Source organism: Podarcis tiliguerta, assembly GCF_965153285.1.
Source record: "Podarcis tiliguerta genome assembly, chromosome: 4".
Lineage (NCBI taxonomy): Eukaryota > Metazoa > Chordata > Lepidosauria > Squamata > Lacertidae > Podarcis > Podarcis tiliguerta.
In genome coordinates, this window is record NC_139537.1 from 2984826 (window position 1) to 3009258 (window position 24433).

General features: G+C 49.8%; 2 protein-coding genes across 22 annotated transcripts in view; one reads left to right on the forward strand and one right to left on the reverse strand.

The window, feature by feature from the left end:
- The window catches only part of STIM1 (stromal interaction molecule 1), a 104358-nt gene extending 101487 nt beyond the window's left edge, over positions 1–2871 (reverse strand). For 2 of the 20 annotated variants that reach the window (XM_083436320.1, XM_083436307.1), the window contains exons 1-2: positions 2825–2842; positions 682–988 (exon numbers count right to left, since the gene is read on the reverse strand). In XM_083436320.1, coding sequence (XP_083292446.1) covers positions 682–790 — 109 coding nt within the window. In that variant the 5' untranslated portion in view covers positions 791–988; positions 2825–2842. Of the gene's footprint in view, positions 1–681 lie in introns of all 20 variants that reach the window. The other 18 variants (XM_083436310.1, XM_083436313.1, XM_083436308.1 and 15 more) reach the window with 16 other exon arrangements.
- A 3518-nt stretch (positions 2872–6389) lies between these two features.
- Positions 6390–24433, forward strand: part of RHOG (ras homolog family member G) — a 35610-nt gene continuing 17566 nt past the window's right edge. Inside the window, exon 1 of one of the 2 annotated variants that reach the window (XM_083436817.1) lies at positions 6390–6716. In XM_083436817.1, the coding sequence (XP_083292943.1) occupies positions 6501–6716 (216 nt within the window). In that variant the 5' untranslated portion in view covers positions 6390–6500. Of the gene's footprint in view, positions 6717–12077; positions 12270–24433 lie in introns of those variants that run through there. The other variant, XM_083436818.1, reaches the window with a different exon arrangement.

Sequence of the window (24433 nt, forward strand, 5' to 3'; positions counted from 1 at the left end):
TCCTTTACTATATTCTGAAGCTCAGATATGATACAGCAGATGTGTTCTAAATACTTTTCTGTTTTACCCAATGCCTGATAAGAGTTTGCACCGTTTGCACCTACAGTCACATTCTTTAACTCAACGGAAAGAGGACAGTTGACACTCAACAGCTAAACCTCAAGCCTGAAACAGTCAAATCTTTCTTCTGAAAAAAATCAGGAGGTTTCAGATAGAAAGCACACTTCTTCCACAAAAAAGCCGCTCTTTTTCTCTCTATGCAAAGCAGGAAATAACCACTTTTACTTCAAGCTAGCTGCCTTTCTGGGAGGCTATTTCAAGATGCGTAGTGTTTTTTGTTTCCTAGCCTGAAATTGCCTACAGAAAGAACCATTGCAGAGTTGGGGAGGGGAAACTCTCAGGCTAGAAAAAAAAAAAAACACACCAGTATAAGACCACCAAAAATAGCTAGGATTTAAGCAGACACCAGAACGCAGGTTGGTGAGAAGGGAGCTCCAAAATAATTTACAAGTTTCTTTTCCGAACCTCCAAGAAGGGAAGAACAATTCACAACTTCAACTTCAAAGCAGAGTCCCAGGGATGAAAAGAGCCCGCTGCCAGCAGCCCGAAGGAACATTATTTTATACCCCAAAGGATTAAGAAAAGGCAAAACCGGCTCCTTACCCACAACTTTTCCCTTACCTGCTATTGTGGCATCGTCTAGGTAGGTGCCTGGGGGCCTCTCCCCCTGCCCATGGTGCAGAAGGAAGCCGCAAAGGATCCATATGGCTATTCTGGACCATACATCCATGTTGTGTCTGGCAAAGGAGACCCTTCAGTGTTTCTCGCGTGTCAGGAGTTCCTCGGCATCAGTTCCCAACAGAAAAAGAAGTCCAGATTCCCAGGGATACTCCGAGTCCTGTTTCTTTCTGTCCTTGGATTCTTATATTCCAAAAGAGTACAGGAAGTGTCCACTAGCCCAGAAGTAGAGCCAGGTTGTTTCCAAAAGCTGCAGAAGTAAAGGTTGGAAAGGCTTTAAGGAGTTTTTCCCCTAGCCGCTGAACACAGCTCGAAATTCTGCCCCAGATCCAACAGCCTCCCAAAACCTTTTCTATAGCCGCAGAACAGGCGCTGAAAGGCTCGTCTTACCTCTAAGTGGGGGTGTCATACAAATCCTAAACGCTTAAAAGCATCCGTTTTCAACATGCAACATAACTGGGAAATTAGTAAGAATATTCTCTGGGCTTGGCTGCTTTCTTTCGCAAATTATGTACTAGGCTGCTGAAGCAACCCAACCAAAGAAGTAGTAATCCAAGCACATCCCCAAAACTGCCAGCAGGTTTAGAACAGTTTAGCGGATTCAGAACTAGAGGAGACCAGATTATGCCTGGTATAATAGAACTGTAACAGATTCTAAACACACACACACGTTATTTGCCAAGCTAGATTTTCAGTCTTCACACCGCGGGAGTCTCAGTCTGACTGCTAAAAGCCTAGCAAGCATTTACTTTTAACGGAACCCAGGAAATCTCTCTGCAAAGAGGCACATGCAGGTGAATTCAGAGCAACACCACCACGCAGCATGTAGAAAACGTGGAAGAGGAACACGGCAGCCAGATAAAAGATTAAGGAAATGGGGGTCCTGTTGCACAAGTTGCCCCCTTTTGTCCTATCAAAAAGAAAACTTCCTCAGAACCAAAGGAAAGGAAAACGCCTGGAGACCAGCTACCCGCTCTCATCAGACTCCTGCGCTCTTTTCAGGGGCAAGAAACAGCAGCCTTGCGACCACCTGGATCAGCCCTTCCCGGCTTGGCGTCCCCTGTATTTCACTCCGCCAACCGAAGGCCGCCAAACCATTTAATCCATTTAAACTTTGGCTTCTGCGCAACTTTCAAAGCGATATTTCTGTCTGTCTGTCTGTCTGTTTTTTTCCTCTCTCTCTGCTCCACAAAATCACTCCCTGAAATCCCTTTTCAGACTACCCTGGGCCACTTCCTCCCCTTCTACCCAGCTGTCCAGAAGAGTCTCCCCCCAGGCCAGGCTGTGTGTCAAATGCTGAAAATAAAGCAAGAAATAAAAAGCTTCGTCAGGTCGAAAGATTCTGCGTGTCTGGTTTTTTGGGTTTTTAAAATCCTGCTAAGCTCTCGGGGACCCAGCAAGTCCGGCCACGGATCTTCTCAAGGCACCTGGTGGCTTTTCCGCAGGTGGGACCTCCGCCAGGCCAGAAGAAAGCCCCCCACCCCGCCGAGAAGCGGGTCCCTGGGGCGCCTTTCACAGGACGACGAGGAGCCTGATGACAGTCCCAGGATCTGGCTGGCTTCCTTCTTCCAGAGCAGGAGGAGCTTTTCCTTGCTGGGCCAGGAGGGAGGGAAGCAGGGAGCGGAGGAGGGAGGCCTCACCTGCCCACAGGTGCAGCAGCCTCAGGTAAGAGCTCCTGGCTGACGCCCACTCCCCCCCCAACACAATGTCCCCCCCCCACACGCGGGTGGGTCTTTCCTCTTCTTCTGCTCAGGTGCAGGCCCCTCCCCCACACAACGCCCCCCTCAAAAAAATATGCCCCCCCACAAGCTGACCCCCCCTCACACACACACCCTGACCCCCTCACACACCCCTTCCGCCCCCCAAGGGCCTTCCTGGGCTCCCAAATAGCCCCACGAGGGCTGCTCTCCTCTCTCAGGCACAGGGCACTGGGGCGGCCGGCCCTCGCTTCTTCCCCCTCCCCGTCCCCGAATTGGTCTCTCCTCAGCACGCCGCCCCCCGCCGCCGGCGCCGCAATGGACTCTCCCACGAACTGTCTCTCTCTTTCCCCTCCTGCCGCGCGCGCGCGCCTGCGCTCCTCACTCACTCGCGCTCTCTTCCCGCGCCCCCAAGTGGTATCTCCCACGAACGCGCTCGCCGCCCCCCCCCTTTCCCGCCCTTCTTATTGGTCTCTTCCTCGTCGTTCCGGCGGCCTCGGCGGTCCTCTCGCAGGAGGAGGCGGGGCTACGAGGCCCCGCCCACTCCCCCCACGGCAGCCAATAGAGCGCCGCGGATGGCAGCCCGGCGCGCGGCTTGCCCGGCAGCGGCCTCTAGCGGCAGCGAAAAGGGAGAGCGCGGCCTTCTTGCAGCTTCAAGTGGCGAAGCTCCGCTCGGACTGCACCAATGGAGGAGTGGGGGGTGTCTTGCTTGCGTTTCTTTATTTTATTCACATTTGCACCGCTATTCAGCCCCCCAAAAATCTCACAGAGTGGCTTACTTTAAGTCAAAACAATATGCCCCCTACTTGCAGGCCTCTCTCCCTACATACATACATAAAAAATAATGTTATTATTTATACTCCACCCATCTGGTTGGGTTTCCCCAGCCACTCTGGGCGGCTCCCAACAGAATATTAAAAACACGATGAAACATCAAACATTAAAAACTTTCCTTAACAGGGCTGCCTTCAGATGTCTCCTAAAAGCCTGGTAGTTGTTTATTTCACTGACATCTGATAAATAGAACACACAAAGGAAAAGGGACAAGGAGGGAAGAGGAAAATAAACCTCAACATTTGTATCCCACTTTTTTTTTCACTGATAGGGACTCAAGGCGGCTTACAAATAAAATAAGAACAGCTAAAAATATAGGTGTGTGTGTGCATTGTTATAATCATTACTGTTATTGTTTATTCAGATTATATGCCACCCGTCATCCGATGATCCCAGGGCAGTGCACTTTAAAAACATAATTTATGTTGCATAATTAAAAACACACACACACAATAAATGACAGAAAAAGTCATAATAACACACATTTGAAAGGCCCTAGATTATTTAATGGACTGGGTAAAGATATTAGCTGAGATTAGATGACCTTTGGGTCACTTCCAATGCTAAGATTCTATGATTCTATGAATGTTTTCGTCTGGCAGTAAAGAGATGAAAGGAATACACAGGCAAACATCTCTGAAGACGGCATTCTGCAGGTGGGAGCCACCACAGAAAAGGCCCGTTTTTGTGTTGTCATGCTCCAAACCTCATGAGGAGGGGAACACAGAGAAGGGCAATTTTTAAGCCTGTAAGGACAAAAGAAGTAATTATAATTTAACAGTTTTCAAGTTCCTCTATCTTATCAAAGCAACTAGAAAAAAATATATTATGATGGGAAGATCTCACAAAGGTGAAGGGAAGCAGTGGGGAGGAGGGGAGGGTTAGGTTGCATTTGGGAAACAAAATAATATATGGGACAGCAAAGGATATAATAGATTCTTATAGAATAGTAATATATCGTAACCAGAATAGAAGTTTAAAGGTAGAAGTAAATGTACTTTTAGTATTTTCATTATTGTAATAGTTATTATTATTTCTTATCGGTAGAAGGCAATGTTAATTTATACTTCTTTGTTTTGCTGTCTGTATAATGTTTTTTTAAGTCAATTTAAAAAGGGGTGGGGCTTCTGTGACAACTCCGTTTCAGTTCGTTCAAGGAGAGACAGTCAGAAGTCCACAAAACCTGTTGCAATAAGAAGGTCTCTGCCTGTCTGCATTGCTTTTGCATTTATATCCCACCTTTTTCTCTCCCAAAGAGCTCATTTCAACAACAACCCTGTGAGGCAGGTTAGGCTGAGAGGCAGTGGCTGGCTACGAGGTCACCCAGTGAGCTTCATGACTCAGCGGGGATTCAAAACCCTGGTCTCTCCCTGGTCCTAGTCTAATTATTGTATTTTCATATTTTGCTGGAAGTCACCCAGAGTGGCTGGGGAAACTCAGCCAGATGGGTGGAGTATAAATAATTTATTATTATTATTATTATTATTATTATTATTATTATTATTATTATTATCTGCTACACCACGCCCTGCACAGCAGTCATTGGCTCGTTCCCCCCATGGAACACACAAGTCCTGCAGGAGCAAAGTTTGTGAATTTGTGCGCAAGACATTTTGCTGCCTGAGGCAAAGGACAAGATGACCCCTTCCCCCCCCGGCAGGACACACAGAAACCAACAGAGCTGATGATGATGATTTGTTTAATTTCTATACCACCCTTCATCCAAGGATCACAGAAAACACAATTACTAACAATAATAATAATAGAATCCCCTCTCCGAACACATTAAAAAGGTCATCGGAAGAGCATTCCACAAACGGGGAGCCACTGCAGAAAAGGCCCTGTTCTTGTGTTGCCGCCATGAAGAAGGGCTTCCGATGAGGAACGCAGAGTCTGGGTCAGTTCCTGTGGGGAGAGGCGGTCCTGGAACATTATGGTCCTGAGCTGTCTCAGGCTTTATAGGTCAAAACCAGCCCTTTGAATTGGACCAGGACTAGCAGCCGGTGCCATTGGACCAGGATTTATGTAACAGGCTGAAACCATGGAAGTTTTCTCTAGTCAGTGTTTTCCAGGGCACCTGAGGTCTGCCACAGGTACAAGGCAGCCTGCATGGCACTCGCACCTCTGTCCACCCCCCGTCCCTCAGGATCTGCAGCCTGAGGCTGCTGCCTCATCACAGGGCCGGTCCTGACCTTAGGTAAAGGTAAAGGGGCCCCTGACCATTAGGTCTAGTCGTGACCGACTCTGGGGTTGCAGCGCTCATCTCGCTTTATTGGCCGAGGGAGCTGGTGTACAGCTTCCGGGTCATGTGGCCAGCATGACTAAGCCGCTTCTGGTGAACCAGAGCAGCGCACGGAAATGCCGTTTACCTTCCCGCCGGAACGATACCTATTTATCTACTTGCACTTTGTTTTTTTTTTATATAAATAATTTTTATTCACTTTCCAATAAACATTTTTTCCAAATTTAACATTTGTTTTGACATAAACATCTTTTTGACTTCCATCAGCCTATCTGAAAATTCTCCATACTCTCACTACATCTCACATTTCTTACATTTATATTGCACATTATATCTCTTGGTCTTAACCTTTCTTTTAAACAACATTTCTATCAGTCTTTTTCACAAAGCTTCTTGAAAGCCAACAAGCGTTAGTTGCTCCTCACATTCAGTTTTGATATATTCTGTAAATTTACTCCAGTCCTCGGAAAATCTCTGATCGCGTTGGTTCCTTATTTTTCCAGTCAATTTGTCCATCTCTGCATACTCCGTCAATTTCATTCTCCATTCTTCCTTGGTCGGCATTTCTTCCTGCTTCCATTTGTGGGCCATCAAAATTCTTGTTGCTGTCACTGCATATCTAAACAATTTCACATCTTTCTTACTGATTTCGTTCCCTACTATCCCATTATCTACTTGCACTTTGACGTGCTTTCAAACTGCTAGGTGGGCAGGAGCAGGGACCGAGCAACGGGAGCTCACCCCGTCGCGGGGATTCGAACCGCCGACCTTCTGATCGGCAAGCCCTAGGCTCTGTGGTTTAGACCATAGTGCCACCCTTGTCCCTGGTCCTGACCTTAGGGATGAAGCTGTATTTCAAAAAGCGGAAATCCGGACAGAAACGTTGTGGGAAATGGCACTGCCGACATTGGCTGCCAGACGTCTGGATTTTCTGGGACATTTCGCCAATTTCCCACCCAGACACTGCTTTTGACTGCAGTATTCCAGTTATGTGCGGGAAATTCCGGACAAACAACTTTTCGTCCCTGCACTCTGTGCATTTCTCCCCTCTAGAGGGCAGCAGGCTCCTTCCAGACCTCCTGCCAGGTTTCTTCATCTTCTCTCCTGGCAAATTCCAGCCCTGGATCCACAGGAATGGGACCACAGCAGCCATGGGGTCCTCCTGGCCAGCTGTCCATCTTGACCGCAGACCCAAGACATCAAGGGTGAGTGTCCACAGCTGCTGCCTGCCATGAACCACTATTGCAGGTATGTTCAAAGTCCGTTTTGGGGGCCTAATCCAGCCCGCTGGTCGATTTAATTTAGCCCCCGTGGCAGTACACTTCCGAGTACAATTCGAAGTGTTGGTGCTGACCTTTAAAGCCCTAAACGGCCTTGGTCCAGTAGACCTGAAGGAGCGTCTCCACCCCCATCGTTCAGCCCGGACACTGAGGTCCAGCGCCGAGGGCCTTCTGGTGGTTCCCCCACTGCAAGAAGCAAAGCTACAGGGAACCAGGCAGAGGGCCTTCTCGGTGGTGGCGCCTTCCCTGTGGAACACCCTCCCACCAGATGTCAAAGAGATAAACAACTACCAGACTTTTAGAAGACATCTGAAGGCAGCCCTGTTTAGGGAAGCTTTTAATGTTTGATAAACTATTGTATTTTAATATTTTGTTGGAAGCCGCCCAGAGTGGCTGGGGAAACCCAGCCAGATGGGCGGGGTATAAATTAAAAAATATTATTATTATTATAAATTATTATTATAGTATATGTCCTGGGGTAAAATTCTAAAAAAGCTCAGCAACTTAAATCCTTAAAAAAAGTGCAACAACTTAACAACTTTGGTCGGCCCTCACGCATGTTCATTTCATCAAATCTGGCCCTCTTTGAAGAACATTTGGGCACCCCTGCTATTGGATTGGCAGCAGCAGATAGATACTGAATCACAGAACTGCAGAATTGGGGGACGGACGGACCCTGAGGGTCATCCAGTCCAACCCCCCGCAATGCAGGAATCTTTTGCCCAATGCGGAACTCAAACCCCATGACCATGAGAGTAAGAGTCTTATACTCTACTGACCGAGCCATCCCACAGGCACTATGTTCTATGCTGAGGATAATAATTAATTCTCTTGTAAATTATGCTGTTTAAAATTTGCATTTTAAATTTGACTTCCTTTTGTAATGTTTTCTTTTGAAATGTTTGAAGCATAAAGGGCACCTTGAAGCATAAAGGGCATGATGCAGAAAGTCTCATGCACAGGGTTCATTTCACGTGAGCCCTGGAAGATCTCTCTGGTGCCCGGAGGAAACGGAGAAGGTGAATCTTCGATTTGAATGTTGTTTTGGAACAAGACCTTGCCTGAACCCACAGTGACGGCAAATCTCTCTTGCAAATGACTTGCCTTACGGAGGGCTTTACGAGGCATGTTTCAGTACGTGGTTTGCCTTTGAAGCAGCGCTCTGCGTGGGCAGAAATTTGCCAGCGCTTTGCAAAACACCCTCCTACATAAAGCCTCATCAAACTTCACACACATTTGGGGTGGTTTTTTGGTTTTTTGTTTAAATCAAAACCTTCCTGCATTGCTCTGCGGCAAGGGCCACCAGGTCTGTCTCACACTTGTCTGATTTCCGAGACTTTACAAATAGAGAATCGTGGAATTTTTCTCCCCCTTCCAATTCTTTGCCATCAATATTCCGGCCACTGCTGCTGCGTAAAGGAACAAAGCCCCACCTCAATACCATCACTATTAGAATGGCAAAGCAAGCTCTGTGAGTTTGTGGAAATGGCAAAATTGATGGCAATCATTAGAGGCCATTCAAATCAGGGAATAATTAAAGAGCGAGATGGAGTGAAGGAATACATGAAAAAATATGGTTCCGGAACTGGAATATTAATAGGTAAAGGTAAAGGTACCCCTGCCCGTACGGGCCAGTCTTGACAGACTCTAGGGTTGTGCGCCCATCTCACTCAAAGAGGCCGGGGGCCAGCGCTGTCCGAAGACACTTCCGGGTCACGTGGCCAGCGTGACATCGCTGCTCTGGCGAGCCAGGGCCGCACACGGAAACGCCGTTTACCTTCCCGCTAGTAAGCGGTCCCTACTTATCTACTTGCACCCGAGAGTGCTTTCGAACTGCTAGGTTGGCAGGCGCTGGGACCGAACAACGGGAGCGCACCCCGCCACGGGGATTCGAACCGCCGACCTTTCGATCGGCAAGCCCTAGGCGCTGAGGCTTTAACCCACAGCGCCACCCGCGTCCCCTGGAATATTAATAGATAATGTGTAAAACCTGCAGGGGTAAGCAAGGAAATAATAAAAGAATCAATTGAATAATTATTAAACTACAACAACACAAGATGTAAAAAGTAAAAAAAAAAAAAGTTGAGATCACACACAGGTGAAGGAAAGTGAGGGGTATAGGGGAATTTATAAAAAATTCTAATATAATATTTTTAATTGTGTTGCATTTATATATAGCAAAGGGAAGTCTATAGCAATTAGGTGTATTTTAATCTAGTCAACTATGTAATAGGCTTATGTTACAAAATGAATATGGATTTTGAATTTGATGTTTGTAATTCTTTTTCAGTTTTGGAATAAAGACCAGCTTATAAAACTACACTTGGGGGGACAATCCCAGAAGGGAAAAAAACAGTTAAAACAATGTACAACAATAAATTTAAAATGTGTAAATGCAAAAAGCATATAAACAGTTAAAACTTTAAGATAAGCTACCACAGAGAGATGATCCAGAGTTACCCATGGAACCGAGTTGGGGGATTTTCTTAACGAACTAGTTTGGGTTGGGGGATGGTCTGCATCTACAGATCTGTACACAGAATCTGGCGACCATCCGGGTCGTCTTATAAGCTTTGCCTAACAGGAAAAGGTCGAATTTCTGCTTTTCCTGGAGGTCAGTGAGCCTCACCAGCAGGGGATCAATGCCTTTTCGTAAAAGGGACCTGGGACTTTTTGAAAGGATGGTTCCAGGACCGGTGAGGGCAGAGCCGAGCTTCTGGCGAGTGTAAAAGCCCTTCTTGCATTGTTGGATACGAGAAAGAAGAGATATGCTGCCGGTGCAGCTATCTCTCTCTCGATTTCTCCAATTTTATAGTCAGGGCACCTTGCGCAGTCCTGTTTTCTCTTAGTGTCTATGATTCTTTGCCTGACCGTAGCTTTTGCCTGGCCCAACCCCAGACTTAGAAGGGCTTGAGGGGCAAAACCCAGTTTCTGAAAGGTGTTCAGGACTGCAGTCTGCCAGCCTGACTGGAACTGGTCGCTGAGGATCAGTGGGACTATTCATCGGGGGAGCAGATCCAACGTCAGATGCTGGCAAGCAGCAATCGATAGCCCTCTCCTGTCTGAATTTGTCTCTTTTAAATCCATGCAGTCTGACCCACTGCTCCGTACAGGATCTCAGAGCTAGAACATCCTTGGCAGAGCCCAGTCTGAGATCACAGATCCATCAGATCTTGGCACAGCTTCTTGGCTCCAGCATCCTTCACACTGTACGTTATGGAAATCTCTGCTACAAAAGATGTCGCCCAGGCCCTGGGTAGTTTGATGGCTGGAAGAGGGGAATCATAGAATCATAGAGTTGGAAGAGACCACAAGGGTCATCGAGTCCAACCCCCTGCCAAGCAGGAAGATGAGAGCATAGGAAGTGCTGGCTGGATCAGGCCAGTGGCTCATCTCATGCAGCATCCTGTTCCCACAGAAGCTGACTAGATGCCAACGAGCAGGATCCGAGCACAGGAGCAACTTTCCTCTCCCGTGGTTTCCAAAAACTGGCATTTGGAAGCATTTCTGACATTGAAGTCAGGGGAGAGCCATCGTGGCTGCTATAAAGTGAACAGATTATTTCCAATGAGTCCAGGGACACTTTTCAACTTCAATAGATTTTGCACGGGGACTGACTTGCAAATCCGGGGACTGTCTGCGGGGACGTCTGGTAATCTTAGGCTGGTAGCCACCCGTACCTTTCTTGCTAATGAACTTGTACAGCCGTCTTTTAAGGCTGTCCAAATTGGCATTGCTGGAAGCCAGGAAACCGAGCGAAGGGCGAAAGGTGGGCCGGTTGGTATGAGCCCAACTGGCTTAATGGAACCTCCACATCCAGAGGCAGTCCAGCTCCGAATTCCAACCAGTTGTCCTCATCCCTCTGTCCTGTGCTGGAAGGGGGAGTGAGATGGGGTTTTGTCTCAACAGATGAGATTGTTTTCGAAAGGAGATCGCAGCCAAGCTATTGGAAGTGCTTTCTGATAGTAAGAGCGATTCAGCAGTGGAATGGACACAGGCTCTCCTTCACTGGACACACACACACACACATGCATTTTTATTAGTTTCTTAACATATTAATTCCAACATTCATACAACATAACTTCTCGTCTTACGCAATATTTTTGGACTTCCGTCAACACCGCTGATGGTTTTCCATTCTTTATCACTTTTTATGCATTTCTTAATTTCATATTACCTTTAATTATCCTTGACTAATAATTCTCCACATTACCTTTTTTGCAATATTTCAAATAACACACCTTACAAAACTTCTTGCAAACATACTAGTGTAATTTGTTCCTCACAATTGCTCTTCAAACAGTCCGTAAATTTACTCCGGTCTTCCGAGAATCTCTGGTCCCGCGGGTTTCGAATCCTTCCTGTTAGTTTATCTAATTCTGCATAGTCCATCAGTTTCATCCTCTAATCTTCTTTCCTTGGTAGTTCTTCTTCATTGGACGTTTTTCAGCAGAGGTGGGACGGCCATCGGCCATGTATGATCTACTTGAGATTTCTGCATTGCAGGGGGTTGGAATAGATGACCCCTAGAGGTCCCTCCTGTTGTCTTTGTCCATGGAGTTTTCTTGTATGGAAGTGAGAGCTGGACCATAAAGAAGGCTGATCGCAGAAGAATTGATGCTTTTGAATTCTGGTGCTGAAGGAGACTCTTGAGAGTCCCATGGACTGCAAGAAGATCAAAGCGATCCATTCTGAAGGAAATCAGCCCTGAGTGCTCACTGGAAGGACAGATCCTGAAGCTGAGGCTCCAAGACTTTGGCCACCTCATGAGAAGAGAAGACTCCCTGGGAAAGACCCTGATGCTGGGAAAGATGGAGAGCACAAGGAGAAGGGGACGACAGAGGACGAGATGGCTGGACAGTGTTCTCGAAGCTACCAGCATGAGTTTGACCAAACTGCGGGAGGCAGTGGAAGACAGGAGTGCCTGGCGTGCTCTGGTCCATGGGGTCACGAAGAAGCGGACACGACTAAACGACTAAACAACAACAAGAGGTCCCGCCCAGCTCTAAAATGCTATGGTTTTTCAGCTGCGATCCCTGCCTCGCAGGGGGTTGGACTGAATGACCCCTGGGGTGGAGGTCCCTTCCAACGCCATGACCCTGTGGCGGAAGGCAAGCTCCTCGGGGCAGGGACCAGCTTGCTTGCTTGCTTGCCCCCGCGGGCTTGGTCCGGGTGCAGGATCCGGGGCGGGCGAGGCCGAGGCGGTCCCGATCCCTGTCCAGCCGCTGCCTTGGCTGCTGCTTGCGCCCGCCCCGGGAGAGGCAGGTCCGCCCGGGCGCCGTCGAGGGGTGGGGCGCGCCGCCGCCGCCCGGCTTGCCGAGCCCCTTCCCCGGCGGCGGCGAGCGAGCCTCTGCTCCTTCCCCTTCCTCGCACACTTCCTCCGGCCGCGCTCACTTCCTCCGAGGAGGCGACGAGAAGCAGCAGCAGCAGCAGCAGCGACGGCGGCGCCGCCCGGCCGGCCGAGCGCCATGCGCCCAGGTGGGTCTCCGGCTCCCGGACGGGGCGACCCCGCGCGCAACGCTCCCTTTGCGCAAGCCGCGCCCGGGAAGAGGCGCCTTCCTCCGCCAGGGCAGGGCGCCCCGGGGCATGGGCAGAGTGCGCGCTGCTTCGGGGCGCGCCGGGATGGGCTGGGTCGCCCTCCTTCCCGATCCCGGGGCGCCGGCAGGAGGGGATCCGCCAGCCGCCCTCTGGGGCTCCGGAACCGGGGGGGGGGGGGGTGCGGGTTCATCGGGGCTGACTCGCGAGTAAATCGCGGGGGGGGGGGGGTGATAACGGGGTGGCTGAGCTCGTGCCCAAGTTTCCCAACTCGGCTCCCAACTGCGTCTTTTCTGCCCGTTCACACGACCCACTTTCCCCGCGCGTGGGCACGGGCGCACACGCGTGTTTTCGGAACAGCTGGGCAGGTAAATGCGTCTAGGACATCAAGTCGCGGCTTCTAAGGCAGGGGGAGTTCCTGATACGCGCGATCCCCCCCCCTTCTTTTTTGCTTGTTGAGATGGTACAGTCCTGAGGCGGGGGTCGGTCTGTGTCACGTGTCTTCCCCGGCATTTTTTGAATGGGTTCTGGCGGCGTCGACTGGAGAAGAAGCTTCAGCGACGTCTCTGGGGGTCCTTGGCAGGAGGGAGAGGATTGCTCCCTCGAGCTGTGTAATGTCTGCACTGACTGGCAGCAGCTGGCCAGGGGTTCAGGCTGCTGTGCGGGGCAGTTGATTGACTTTTTATTTATTGCATTTATTTATGCATTTATATCTTTTCTCCAAAAAGCTCAAGGTGGCTTTGCAGGGCTCCCCCCTTTGCATTTAATCCCTGCAACAACCCTGTGAGGTAGGACAGGGTGAGGGTCAGCGAGTGGCTGGCCCAAGATGGCACCGAGTGAGCTCTAGTGGGGGATTCGAACTCTGGTCTCTCCCAGTCCCTGCTCTGGCGCTCTAAGCCAGGGTTTTCCCAACCTTGGGTCTCTGGTTGTTTTTTTGGACTACAACTCCCATCATCCCAAGATGGCATGGCCAGCGGTCAGGGATGATGGGAATTGTAGTCCCAAATCAGCTGGAGACCCAGGGTCTTCTGCATGCAGGGCAGATGTTCCACCATGCAGCCACGGTCCCTTGCCCAGAGATTTGGGCTGGATGTGAGGCTGAACGGGAGTCCCGAAGGGGCAGAGGAACCAACACCTTGAGACTGGCTCGATTCGGCTGGATCCGCTGTGGTGGCCTCGATCCGAGCTGCTGCGTGATCCTCTCACGCCCAGAACCTCCCGGAGCCTCCCGAGGGGGCCATTTCCTCAGTTTCTCCAGCGAGATGTTCTCAATGGGAGGGACTTTCCAGCCGGTTGACGTGTGAGCGGCTTGGAAACCCCGGCTGGGAAGGACCTCCTTGAGTCACAGAGTTCGCGATCTGCTGGTGGCAGCAGCAGAAGCAGGAAGCCTTGACTCACGGTGTGAAAAGGGCCCTTCAGAGGTTATCCAGCCCAACCCCGTTCCAGTGCTACAAAATGCAACGCTTCCTTTGGGGCAGCTTTGCTGGGGAAATGAAACCCCAAAACCCATATGTCTGCCCTCGGTTGCTTCTGGTTCCCGGTTCTTTGTCCTGTTCTGGAGAGGTAGAGCGCCACTGAGCCTGGAGGCTCCATTTAGCTATCATGTGTGGCGATAGATCTTTACTCCTCCGTGAAATCTGTCTACTCCCGCCTGCTTTTTAAAAAAAGGCAAATTTAAGTCACTTCGTTTGCACCAGCCTTTGCTGTCCTAGCACCCTCCAGACGGCCTGGGTTGGACTTTGATGATTGACATCTGCCCCTGCCAGTTGGGGCTGGTGGGGGGACGGAGGGCACCAGGTTGGCAAAGGCTGCCCAGGCCCGTGGGATGCTGATTCAGCCGTGAGCCTCTGCCGTTTCCCCCACCACTTTCAATGAGGAACTGGGCGCAATCGACGACGGTCCAAAGTTCCCTTTCTGTACTTCCCCCCGGTTGAGACACCGCTGTGGAAAGTGTGCCTCAGCCCCAGCCTCTCCTCCTGCCGCAGGGAGACAGTTCTGAGCTGTTTTATCCACTCGGAGAAAATCATAGAAGTGTCGGAAGGGCCCTCTGAAGGTCATCTAGTCCCACCCCCTGCAATCTCAGGCATCCCTGGCAGGCGGCTCCCATCCTCTGCTGCCTTGCGCCATCATTACGGCTTGTTTTCAACCAGATAAGAATCTGACCCATTGCTTCTTTCAGAGACTTGCATAGTCTACAAAGACTTTCAGAGACTTTTATGTTTATTGGGGTCTGTGTTTCCAAGAGAATCCATCAAGAGTGCACAAGAGATTTCTAAGATTTCTGTTTATTTGGTTTTGCAGAGAGTGCATATTTCATATATTTCATACCGTTCAATGTTCTGTATAGATTATATAAAGAGTTTGTACCGACATTGCATTGTTGTACTCGGTCGTGTTGCCTTGGATATTATTGATAATTGTTTGCAACACAGGGGTTTAATTGTTTGGTTACTTACCGCCTTGCACAATCTGACAATGCCCTGAGAAGACCCCCCCTTCTCATATCCCCCAAGATTTTAAGACCCCTTCCTTGGGTTGCCCATGGTTACTTCGCTGGCACCCTGTAAAAATAAACTTTCAGCCCCAGTTATAAATGGGCTGCGGACTCCTTCAGGCGAACTCATTTGACAGCCACTCTGGTTTTTTTTGGTTTTTTTTTTGAGGCCTGCATAACGTTTTGCACTTCCCAGTTCTGGCTTCCGCTACATCCCCAATTCCGCATGGGGCAAGCCTGCTTCGGTTTTGCACATCTCGCTATTGCGGGGCAGTTCGCCGGCGACGATGCAGCTCAGCTCAGGCACCGGCTGCCTTAGGAGACACGAGCCGAGATAACTTGGCATGTGGAGAGTTTCTCTGCGTGTCAACCAGGTTTTTGCATCGCTCTTGCAGGGCGGGACCTGGGTCCCTTCCTTTCTCAGCCCTGCCTGCCTGCCTGCCTACCTCACAGGGCTGTTGTGGGGATTAAATGAGGACTAGGACCAGGGAGTGGGATGCGGATGGTGCTGTGGGTTGAACCACAGGACCTAGGACTTGCCAATCAGAAGGTGGTTCGAATCCCCGCAACGGGGTGAGCTCCCGTTGCTCGGTCCCTGCTCCTGCCAACCTAGCAGTTCGAAAGCACGTCAAAGTGCAAGTAGATAAATAGGTACCGCTCTGGCAGGAAGGTAAACAGCGTTTCCGTGCGCTGCTCTGGTTCGCCAGAAGCGGCTTAGTCATGCTGGCCACATGACCCGGAAGCTGTACGCCAGCTCCCTCGGCCAGTAAAGTGAGATGAGCGCCGCAACCCCAGAGTCGGCCACGACTGGACCTAATGGTCAGGGGTCCCTTTACCTTTAGGACCAGGGAGAAAAAAGTGGAATATAAATATCTAGTAACAAACAGACAGACAGACAGACAGACATATAAATAAGATGATAAAATAGCTAAATGTTTCTCTGCAACAGGTGCTCAGAAGCATTGCTGTCCCAACCTGGCCAGAAGCCACCAATAGTCCTCTACTCTTGCATGAATTTGCCTAATCCAAGCCATCCAAGTTGGTGGCCATCGCTGCCCCTTGTGGCAGGGAGTTCCAGAGGTTAACCGTGTGCTGTGTGAATAAGTTATTTTCCTTTTCTCTGCCCTGGTTTTCCTGGGAGCTCAGACAGAGGCACCCCCCAGTACAAAAACGTGCCCCCCAAAACGACCCCCTCTTTCCACCGCGATGCGAGGGTCCTTTGGGTTGTCCCGGCTGCTTTTATGGGAACCAGATGTGCTGTGATCCGACGACTCGCCTGCCTGGAGGAGCTGTGTGTTTGTTTGGTTGTTAAGGAAGTCGGCCGCTCTTGGGCCCGGCTGATGCCACAGAGGGCAAGAGGGACTCAGTCCTTCCCCGATCATGTGGCTCATGGAATAATGATAATAATAATAATAATAATAATAATAATAATAATAATAATAATAATAAATATTTGTACCCCGCCCATCTGGCTGGGTCTCCCCAGCCACTCTGGGCGGCTTCCAACAAAGATTAAAAACACATTCAAATGTCTAATTTTCTAAGGCTGCAATCCTGACCCTGCTCACCGGGTAGGAAGCCCCCTGCCTTGTCGATTTTGGATCGGCACAGTTGGGATTCTGTGGCCAGCTAGTTTTGCCCAAAGGGATACGGAAAAATGAGAATAAAGGCAAGCTGCGAAATGTTTCGTATTAAGCGTTGCATATTGAAGGGAGGTGCGGGATGCGAGTGGCCAGGAAACCCTCTTTTGCAAAAATGTCTGGGTAGCAAGAAGAATCAGATTTCTGTTAGGGGTTTATTAGGGGTACTGAGCTGCTGAGCGGAGCCCCGCTTGCCAGACAGAAGAGGGAGAATCACAGAATTGTGCAGCTGGAAGGGACACTGGGGTCAAATAGTCCAGCCTCCTATAGACACACCAGCTTCTGAACCCTGCGGGGCCTTGGCCACGCTGCATTGCAGCGGGTTGGACTAGATGACCGGGTGGGGTCCCAACTCTACAATTCGATTATTCTGTGAAATAAGCAAAGCACAGGCAGGTGGGGCGGTCCCAGTGCTTCATGGCCGTGAGAGGCGTGGGGCTCAAGCGCACTTCCGATTGCCTCGCAGCTAGAAAACACAGGTCCAAGTGATTTTTCACTCGTCCCTTTGAGCTCTAAATCTTAGGCTGGGGGAAAAGGCTTCATTTCGGAACATCTTTGCCGTGTGTGGGGGGAGGGAGGAAAACCTCTCTCGTCGCCCTAGAACCCTGGGCCACTGGGCCCCTTCTTAAATCGGTTCTCAATCTCTTCCGACGAGCGGACAAGTTCCAGGGTTGGGACAGAGGGATAAAAGCCCCGTGAGGAACCTTCTTGCAGGACCTGAGCGCAAGAGTGTAAGAATATAAGGCCTCCTGGATCAGGCCAGGGTCCCGTCTGGTCCAGGATCCTGTTCTCACAGGGGCCAACCAAAGGCCTCTTCTGGGAAACCTGCAAGTAGGATTCGAACACAAGCCCTCTGCATCCGAGTCTGTGAACACTCTCGCTAGGGGCTTCTCCCAGGTCCTCAAAACTCATCCCCTCCCCATTAGACCCCAAAGCTGAATAGCCAAGCTTTTTGGGGTGGAGGGCGCCATCCCAGAATGCTCTGTGTGCGTTGCGCCAGCAGTTAGTGGCATTGCCAGGTGCCACGTTCTTTCAGGAGCTTAGCAGCCCAGCAGACTCTGGGACAACGGAACGTTTGCAGTCCAGTTTTGTGTGAGGGCAGGAGAGGCAGGCAGTTTGGCTGGGATTTCCGGCGCGCCCAGGCGCTCGCGAGGAGGAGCTTCCCGGAGACGGGGAAGCGACGGGCTGAGGCTCGAGGCTGACGAAAGAGCCCCGGGGAGGGGAAACAGGAACCTGCGAGGTGGAGGAAGGGCAGGCCTTCCGCTCGGAGCGGATTTCGCAGCGCCGTAAGCCACAGGGCTGCTTCCTTCTGCTGCGGAGGCCTCTGTCAGGGTCCTTGTTTGGGAAAGATCTCGCGGGAGCAGGGCTCAAACCCTGACAGGGCCCAATCCCTAGAATCTTGAACACTGAACAGGAAGCCCAGCCGCTCTGGGTGGATGAGGACAGAGGAAAGAAAGTCCTTCTTCATCCGGAACAGGCTTAAACTACGGAACTCCCTCCCACAAGATGGCTGCCAATTTGGGAGGCTTTAAAAGGGGATTGGATAAATGAATGGAGGAGGAGACCATTGGTGACTTAGCCAGAATGGCTGCCCTCTGCCTCCACAGTTAGAGGTAGCTCCTGCAACCCAGTTGATGGAAACAGCAAGAGGGTGTTATTCTCGCACTTGGATCCTGCGTTTGGGCTTCCCTCTGGGGCAGCTGGTTGGCCACTGGGAGACGAGGGTGCTGGACTGGCCTGATCCCACAGTGGTCCTATTCCAATGTTCTTTTTTTTCAAATAATTTTTTATTAGAATCATAGAATCATAGAGTTGGAAGAGACCACAAGGGTCATCGAGTCCAACCCCCTGCCAAGCAGGAAACACCATCAGACCACTCCTGACATATGGTTGTCAAGCCTCTGCTTAAAGACCTCCAAAGAAGGAGACTCCACCACACTCCTTGGCAGCAAATTCCACTGTCGGACAGCTCTTACTGTCAGGAAGTTCTTCCTAATATTTAGGTGGAATCTTCTTTCTTGTAGTTTGGATCCATTGCTCCGTGTCCGCTTCTCTGGAGCAGCAGAAAACAACCTCTCTCCCTCCTCTAGGTGACATCCTTTTATATATTTGAACATGGCTATCATATCACCCCTTAACCTCCTCTTCTCCAGGCTAAACATGCCCAGCTCCCTTAGCCGTTCCTCATAAGGCATTGTTTCCAGGCCTTTGACCATTTTGGTTGCCCTCCTCTATGTATAAGGAAAAATTATTTTCCTTCTACATACTTTTACAATGCAACACAGTAAATCACATAAATACTTCAGCTCTGCCAAGCTTGCAACTTCCCTCCATCCCTTCCGCGAGTATCCCTCGTTTTCTTATATCGCATATTCTATTTATTTAACCTTAAATCTGCCACACGTTGTAAGAGCTAGTTCAGTCCTGCCAGTGTTTTTAAAGTTCCACAATTGTCTTTTATATCTACCATAAATTCACTCCGACTTTCTCAAAACCTCTGATCGTCCTGGTCCCAAATTCTTCCCGTCAGTTTGGCTAGCTCTGCATAACTCATCGTTTTCGTTGACACTCCGCAATGGTGGGAACTTCTTGCAATTTCCAGTTTTGGGCAAGCAGATTACTTGCTGCAGCTGTGGCATGCATAAAGAGTCTGTGGTCCACTTTCTTAGTTTCCTTCCCCGTCAAACCCAACAAAAAGGCTTCTGGGGTTTTTTTTGGGAGAGGTGTATTTAAATATTTTCTTAAGTTCATTGTAAATTAACTCCCAGAAGTTCTTAACTTTATCACAAGTCCACCACATACGGTAAAAGTCTCTATTCCGATGTTCTTTTGACTTGAGTCTTCTCCCATCATCTCTGACTAGGCTGGCGATGGCTAATTGTTTGCGAATGCTCCTGGCGTGCGTTTGGGGCCGTGGCTGGAGCTTGGTTCAAAACAGGGACGGAGCCTGCCTCCTCTACAGCGCAATTCTCTGCCTTACGGTCCTAGCCAGGTCTCCTTGAAAGCAAGCCCTGTAGAGATCCACAGCACCCGCTCCCATGAACCGGCAGCGGGATTGCAGTCGTAATTGCCAGCTTGCTTTTAGTGCCCTTGTTGCCAGCGCAGCACCCATGGGTGCCCACAAAGACCTTCTTTGGCTCTTGCAGCATCCCCCCCCCCTTTTAAAAAAAGCACCGTATTTTTTGCTCTGTAAGACACACCAGACCATAAGACTCACCTAGTTTTTGGAGGAGGAAACCAAGAAAAAAAATCTTCTGAATCTCAGAAGCCAGCACAGCAAGAGGAATTGCTGCGCAGCGAAAGCAGCGATCCCTCTTGCTGTTCTGGCTTCTGGGATAGCTGAGCAGCCTGCATTCACTCCATAAGACGCACACACATTTCCCCTTACTTTTTAGGAGGGGAAAAATGAGTCTTATAGAGCAAAAAATACAGTAGCTTAACTGTTGGCCAGAGGGAGGTTGCAGTTGCATCTTGCAGAAAGGAAGGGGAACAAACCCTCTTTCCAAGCCTATTTGCTGACGGGAGCAAGTGCGCATGGCTGACCTGTGCGCAGAGTTGTGGGCGCATTTCCTGCATTGCAAGTATTACGTCCCCAGACCTCCCCCCCCCCAAAAAAAGTTGGGCAACCCTTGCTCTAGTGTTTAGGTCAAACAGTCAACATTGTCCTGGAAACCACGTGTGGCGTAGGAGGCAACGTGGCATAGTGGTTAGAGTGCTGGGAGCCCAGGGTTCGGGTCCCGACTCGGCCCATGAAGTTCACCAGGTGACCTTTGGGGGCCATTCGTTGCCACTCAGCCCAATCTACCTCACAGTGTTGTTAGTGAGAACTATGTGCACCATCTTGAGCTCCTTGGAGGAACAGTGCGCTGTCATAAACAAAATAAAGAAATGTGAAAATGCCCATTGAACGGGAGACCTGACTTGAACGAATTCAAGGGGTTGTTGAATTGAATTAAAGCCGCTTCCTGTGCCCAGAACAGGGACACGGGTGGCGCTGTGGGTTAAACCACAGAGCCTAGGACTTGCCGATCAGAAGGTCGGCGGTTCGAATCCCCGCGGCGGGGTGCGCTCCTGTTACTCGGTCCCAGCGCCTGCCAACCTAGCAGTACAAAAGCACGTCAAAGTGCAAGTAGATAAAGAGGTACCACTCCGGCGGGAAGGTAAACGGCGTTTCCGTGCGCTGCTCTGGTTCGCCAGAAGTGGCTTAGTCATGCTGGCCACATGACCTGGAGGCTGGACGCCGGCTCCCTTGGCCACTAAAGCGAGATGAGTGTCACAACCCCAGAGTCATCCGTAAAGGGCCAGGGGTCCCTTTACCTTTGCCCCTAGCGCTCTTGCCTTCACCTCTTCCTAGGTGTCTCTGCCCTTGGTTGTGCCATGAGTGTCTCACGGTGCATTTGAGCGCCCTCTCGGTCTTCCTAGCTGCCATCTGTAAAATGGGTAGATGCTCTCCCCGTGCCTGGTAGCTCCTTGAGCCGCTGTCGCCTGTTCCTAGGCCTTCTCTGCGCATCATGCGCTCTGTATGTGTTTGAGCCCTCGCCCAGGGATTAAACGCTTTTGCTTCGGACTTGACCTGGTTCTCAGTTCTTGGTTTATTGAATTGCAGCGTGTGTTGTGTCTGGGCTCCTCCTTGGTGGGAATCGCTTGCTTCGTTCCACTTGCGAGCTGGCTGGGCAGTAGAAGCCGTGGGTTGTAGGAGGATCTCGGCCGATCCGAAGAGCGCGTCTGGTTGCCTGGAAGCCAGAAGCAAAGCCCAGGCAGTCACTGGGTCATTTGGCTTCATATTATAGCGCATATTTCCTGTTCTCTGCCTCCTGAGCTGCTGAGCCTCTGTGAACTTACTGACGCATCTCTGGCAGAGCCCAATTCCAAGTCACAGAATCATAGAATTGTAATAATAATAATAATAAAAAAATAACCGGGCCTCAGGGCAGCTAACACCAAATATAAAAACAATTGGATGAAATACAGCTTAAAAAACAAGATTAAAATACAACATTAAAACATTAAAATGCAGCCTCATTTCAGTGGAAACTCAATCAAAAACTTTTTAGGGGATAAAAATGTCAAGTCTTCACCAAGGCTAACTATCCAGACTGGTCCTACGTGGGCTAGAAAAAAGCCAGGGAAGTCCCCAAATAGGAGTTCCGTCACAGAAGGAAAAAGGAAAAAAGAAAGAGGGGATCAAGTTGATTCCAAGCCAAAGGCCAGGCGGAACAACTCTGTCTTACCGGCCCTGCGGAAAGAAATCAGATCCTCAGTTGGAAGGGGCCCTGAGGGTCATCTAGCCCAACCCGCTTCAATCTAGGAATAAATGCAAGTCCACTGGTTTTCTCCCCTTAAAGGCGGGACAATCATCAGAACCTAAGGAAAGCCTACTGGATCAGGCCAAACATCCATCACACCCAGCATCCTCTTCTCCCAGTGGCCAACCAGACACTGGTGAGAAACCCACAAGCAGGACCTGAGTGCGAGAGCAGCTCTCGCCTCCTGCAGTTTCCAGCAACTGGCGTTCAGAAACAGAGCAGAGTAGCTGCCCACAGCCCTCTCCTCCTCCCTGAATCTGTCTAACCCTCTTTCAAAGCCATCCGAGCTGGTGGCAGGGAGTTCCACAGCCTAACTACGCGCAGAAGTCCTTTCTTTTCTCCATCCTTCAGCTTCATCCCAGGCCTACAACCTTTTGAAGAGGTGCTTGCTGACGCCAGCTCTCCCCCAGTGTGTGGGGCAAGAACCCCCCTTTGCTGGCAAACCCCAGCCCTCAGAGGGAGGTTCGCTGGCTGGTCGAATGGCAAGAAGCTGGTGATGCTTTGATTCCTTCCCTTTCCAATGAGTCAGAGATGAGGCCCTTTTCCTTCCTGGACGGGAGGCCGGGTGCCCAGAAGATGAGGCTCCTGCCGAGCCCGCTATCCTGTTGCCCGGTCAGTAACGCGGGAGTCGCCCACAGCCCCCACAGCTTGCTTTTTCTAAGGCCCTAAGGAAGTCAGAGCATTCCACCAGGTCGGAGCCATCACTGAGAAGGCCCTGGCCCTGGTGGACTATCCTCCCCCAGGGCCAGGGCCTTCTCAGTGATGGCTCCGACCTGGTGGAATGCTCTGTCCCAGGAGACCAGGGCCCTGCAGGATTGAACTTCCTTCCGCAGGGCCTGTAAGACAGAGCTATTCCGCCTGGCCTTTAATTTGAATTCAGCCTGATCTTTTATTTCCCTTCTCTTCCCCCCCTCCCCTTTTATGAAGGTCACCTGCTCTGGGATCCCACAGCTAATTCCCCCCTGGTCTCCTCGCTGGCCCAAGTAGGACCAATCCAGCCAGCTAGCCCTGGGGATTATCTAATGCTTATTTCCCCTAAATTTAATTTTGAATTTTATTGTTATTCATGTTTTTATACTGTATTTTACGCTGCTTCTACAATTAAGTGTTTTAAATTTGTTGTTAGCTGCCCTGAGCCCAGTTTTTGAACGGGGAAGGGCAGGGCATAAATAATTATTTATTATCATTATTATTATTCTTTCTCCCCCCAAAGCCTAGGGTCGGCGGCTCAGGATGGAGGCAGAGCTGCCAGGCCTGGGCTGAGTGAGGTGGGCAAGAACCTCGCTAGGGCTCTGCTGGATCCGTCCAAAGGGCCCCCTCCAGCATCCTGTTCTCACAGCGGCCGGATACCCCTGGGAACCTCAGAGTCGAGATAGACTGCCACTGGCTCTGGAGGCTCCATAGGCGCATGAGAAGCACCTGGTGCATCAGGACAGTGGCTTATTTAGGGCAGCATCCTGTTCTCACAGTTGCCAGGTCGATGCCCCTGTGGGGAAATCGCTGGCAGGATCCTGCGGTTTCCTGCAAGTGGTATTCTCAAGCGTAGCTGCCTCCAGCCAGAAAAGCTGGCCACAATTTGCCCTCTCCTTCCCCTTGAGCTTGTCTAATCCTCTTTCAGACCAATGGATGTTCTCTGCCTGTGGCCCTACTCTCTTTCGCCCTGACGCAAGCCGGCTCCTTTGGGTGTCGGCTTCCTGTTTCCTGTCCCCCGCTTTTGTTGCCGAACTCTCTCGCACCCCCCTTGAGGTGCCGAAGCCGCGTGACATTAAGGCAACAGCGAGGCCGGTACAAAACGAGAATTGCTCTGTGGGGAAGCGGTGAAATCCACTGGTGGCTCTTTTCCTCCCTGGAAACGAAAGATAAAGAAAAATGTTTCTTTCTTTTCTTTAAAAGGCTCCTCCATCTAGTGCTGTGCAGAATTTCTTTTCCTGCGCCAGAGCAGTTTAAAAGACACGACACAAAAGGGAAAGGTGTGGGAAGGGAGGAGGAAAAACACAAACTTGGCACTGATTCTCAGTTACAGAGTTCTTGTAAGGGAAAGCTGGAATGAAAAGATTTCTTTTTTTATATATATAATAATATTTATTAGAAGTTTAATAATTACAGAAAAAAAGGAGGAGAAAAAAAGACAACAAAAAACATTTAAAAAATTTAACAATACATCAAAAGGAAAAAAAAGGAAAAAAACAGTACATTAAAACAACAAAAAAACAGCAAAATTTATAAACATATCCGATGTTTCCATATCCTTACTTTTCATTTACTTGTTTCATCGACCTCCTCACGCCTCCCTTTTTTGTATTCTAGTTCATAACTATTTCAGCAAATCCTTTCCATCTTTCTCAAATTTTTGTTCTATAATTAATCTTAACACAATCTAACTTTAAATTTTCCACTTTGGCCCATTGCCAATCAGTTTTCACTTAATTCCTTATAATGTTTCTGCTAAAACCATATAACTTCATTCCAGCATTCTTCTAACATTCATTAATTTTACAATATTTCTGTAAATATACTCTGAATTTTTCCCAGTCTTCTTCCACCAACTCTTCTCCCTGGTCTCGGACTCTGCCAGTCATTTCCGCCAATTCCATGTAGTCCATCAGCTTCATCTGCCATTCTTCCCGGGTGGGTAGATCTTGTGTCTTCCAATACTTTGCGATGAGT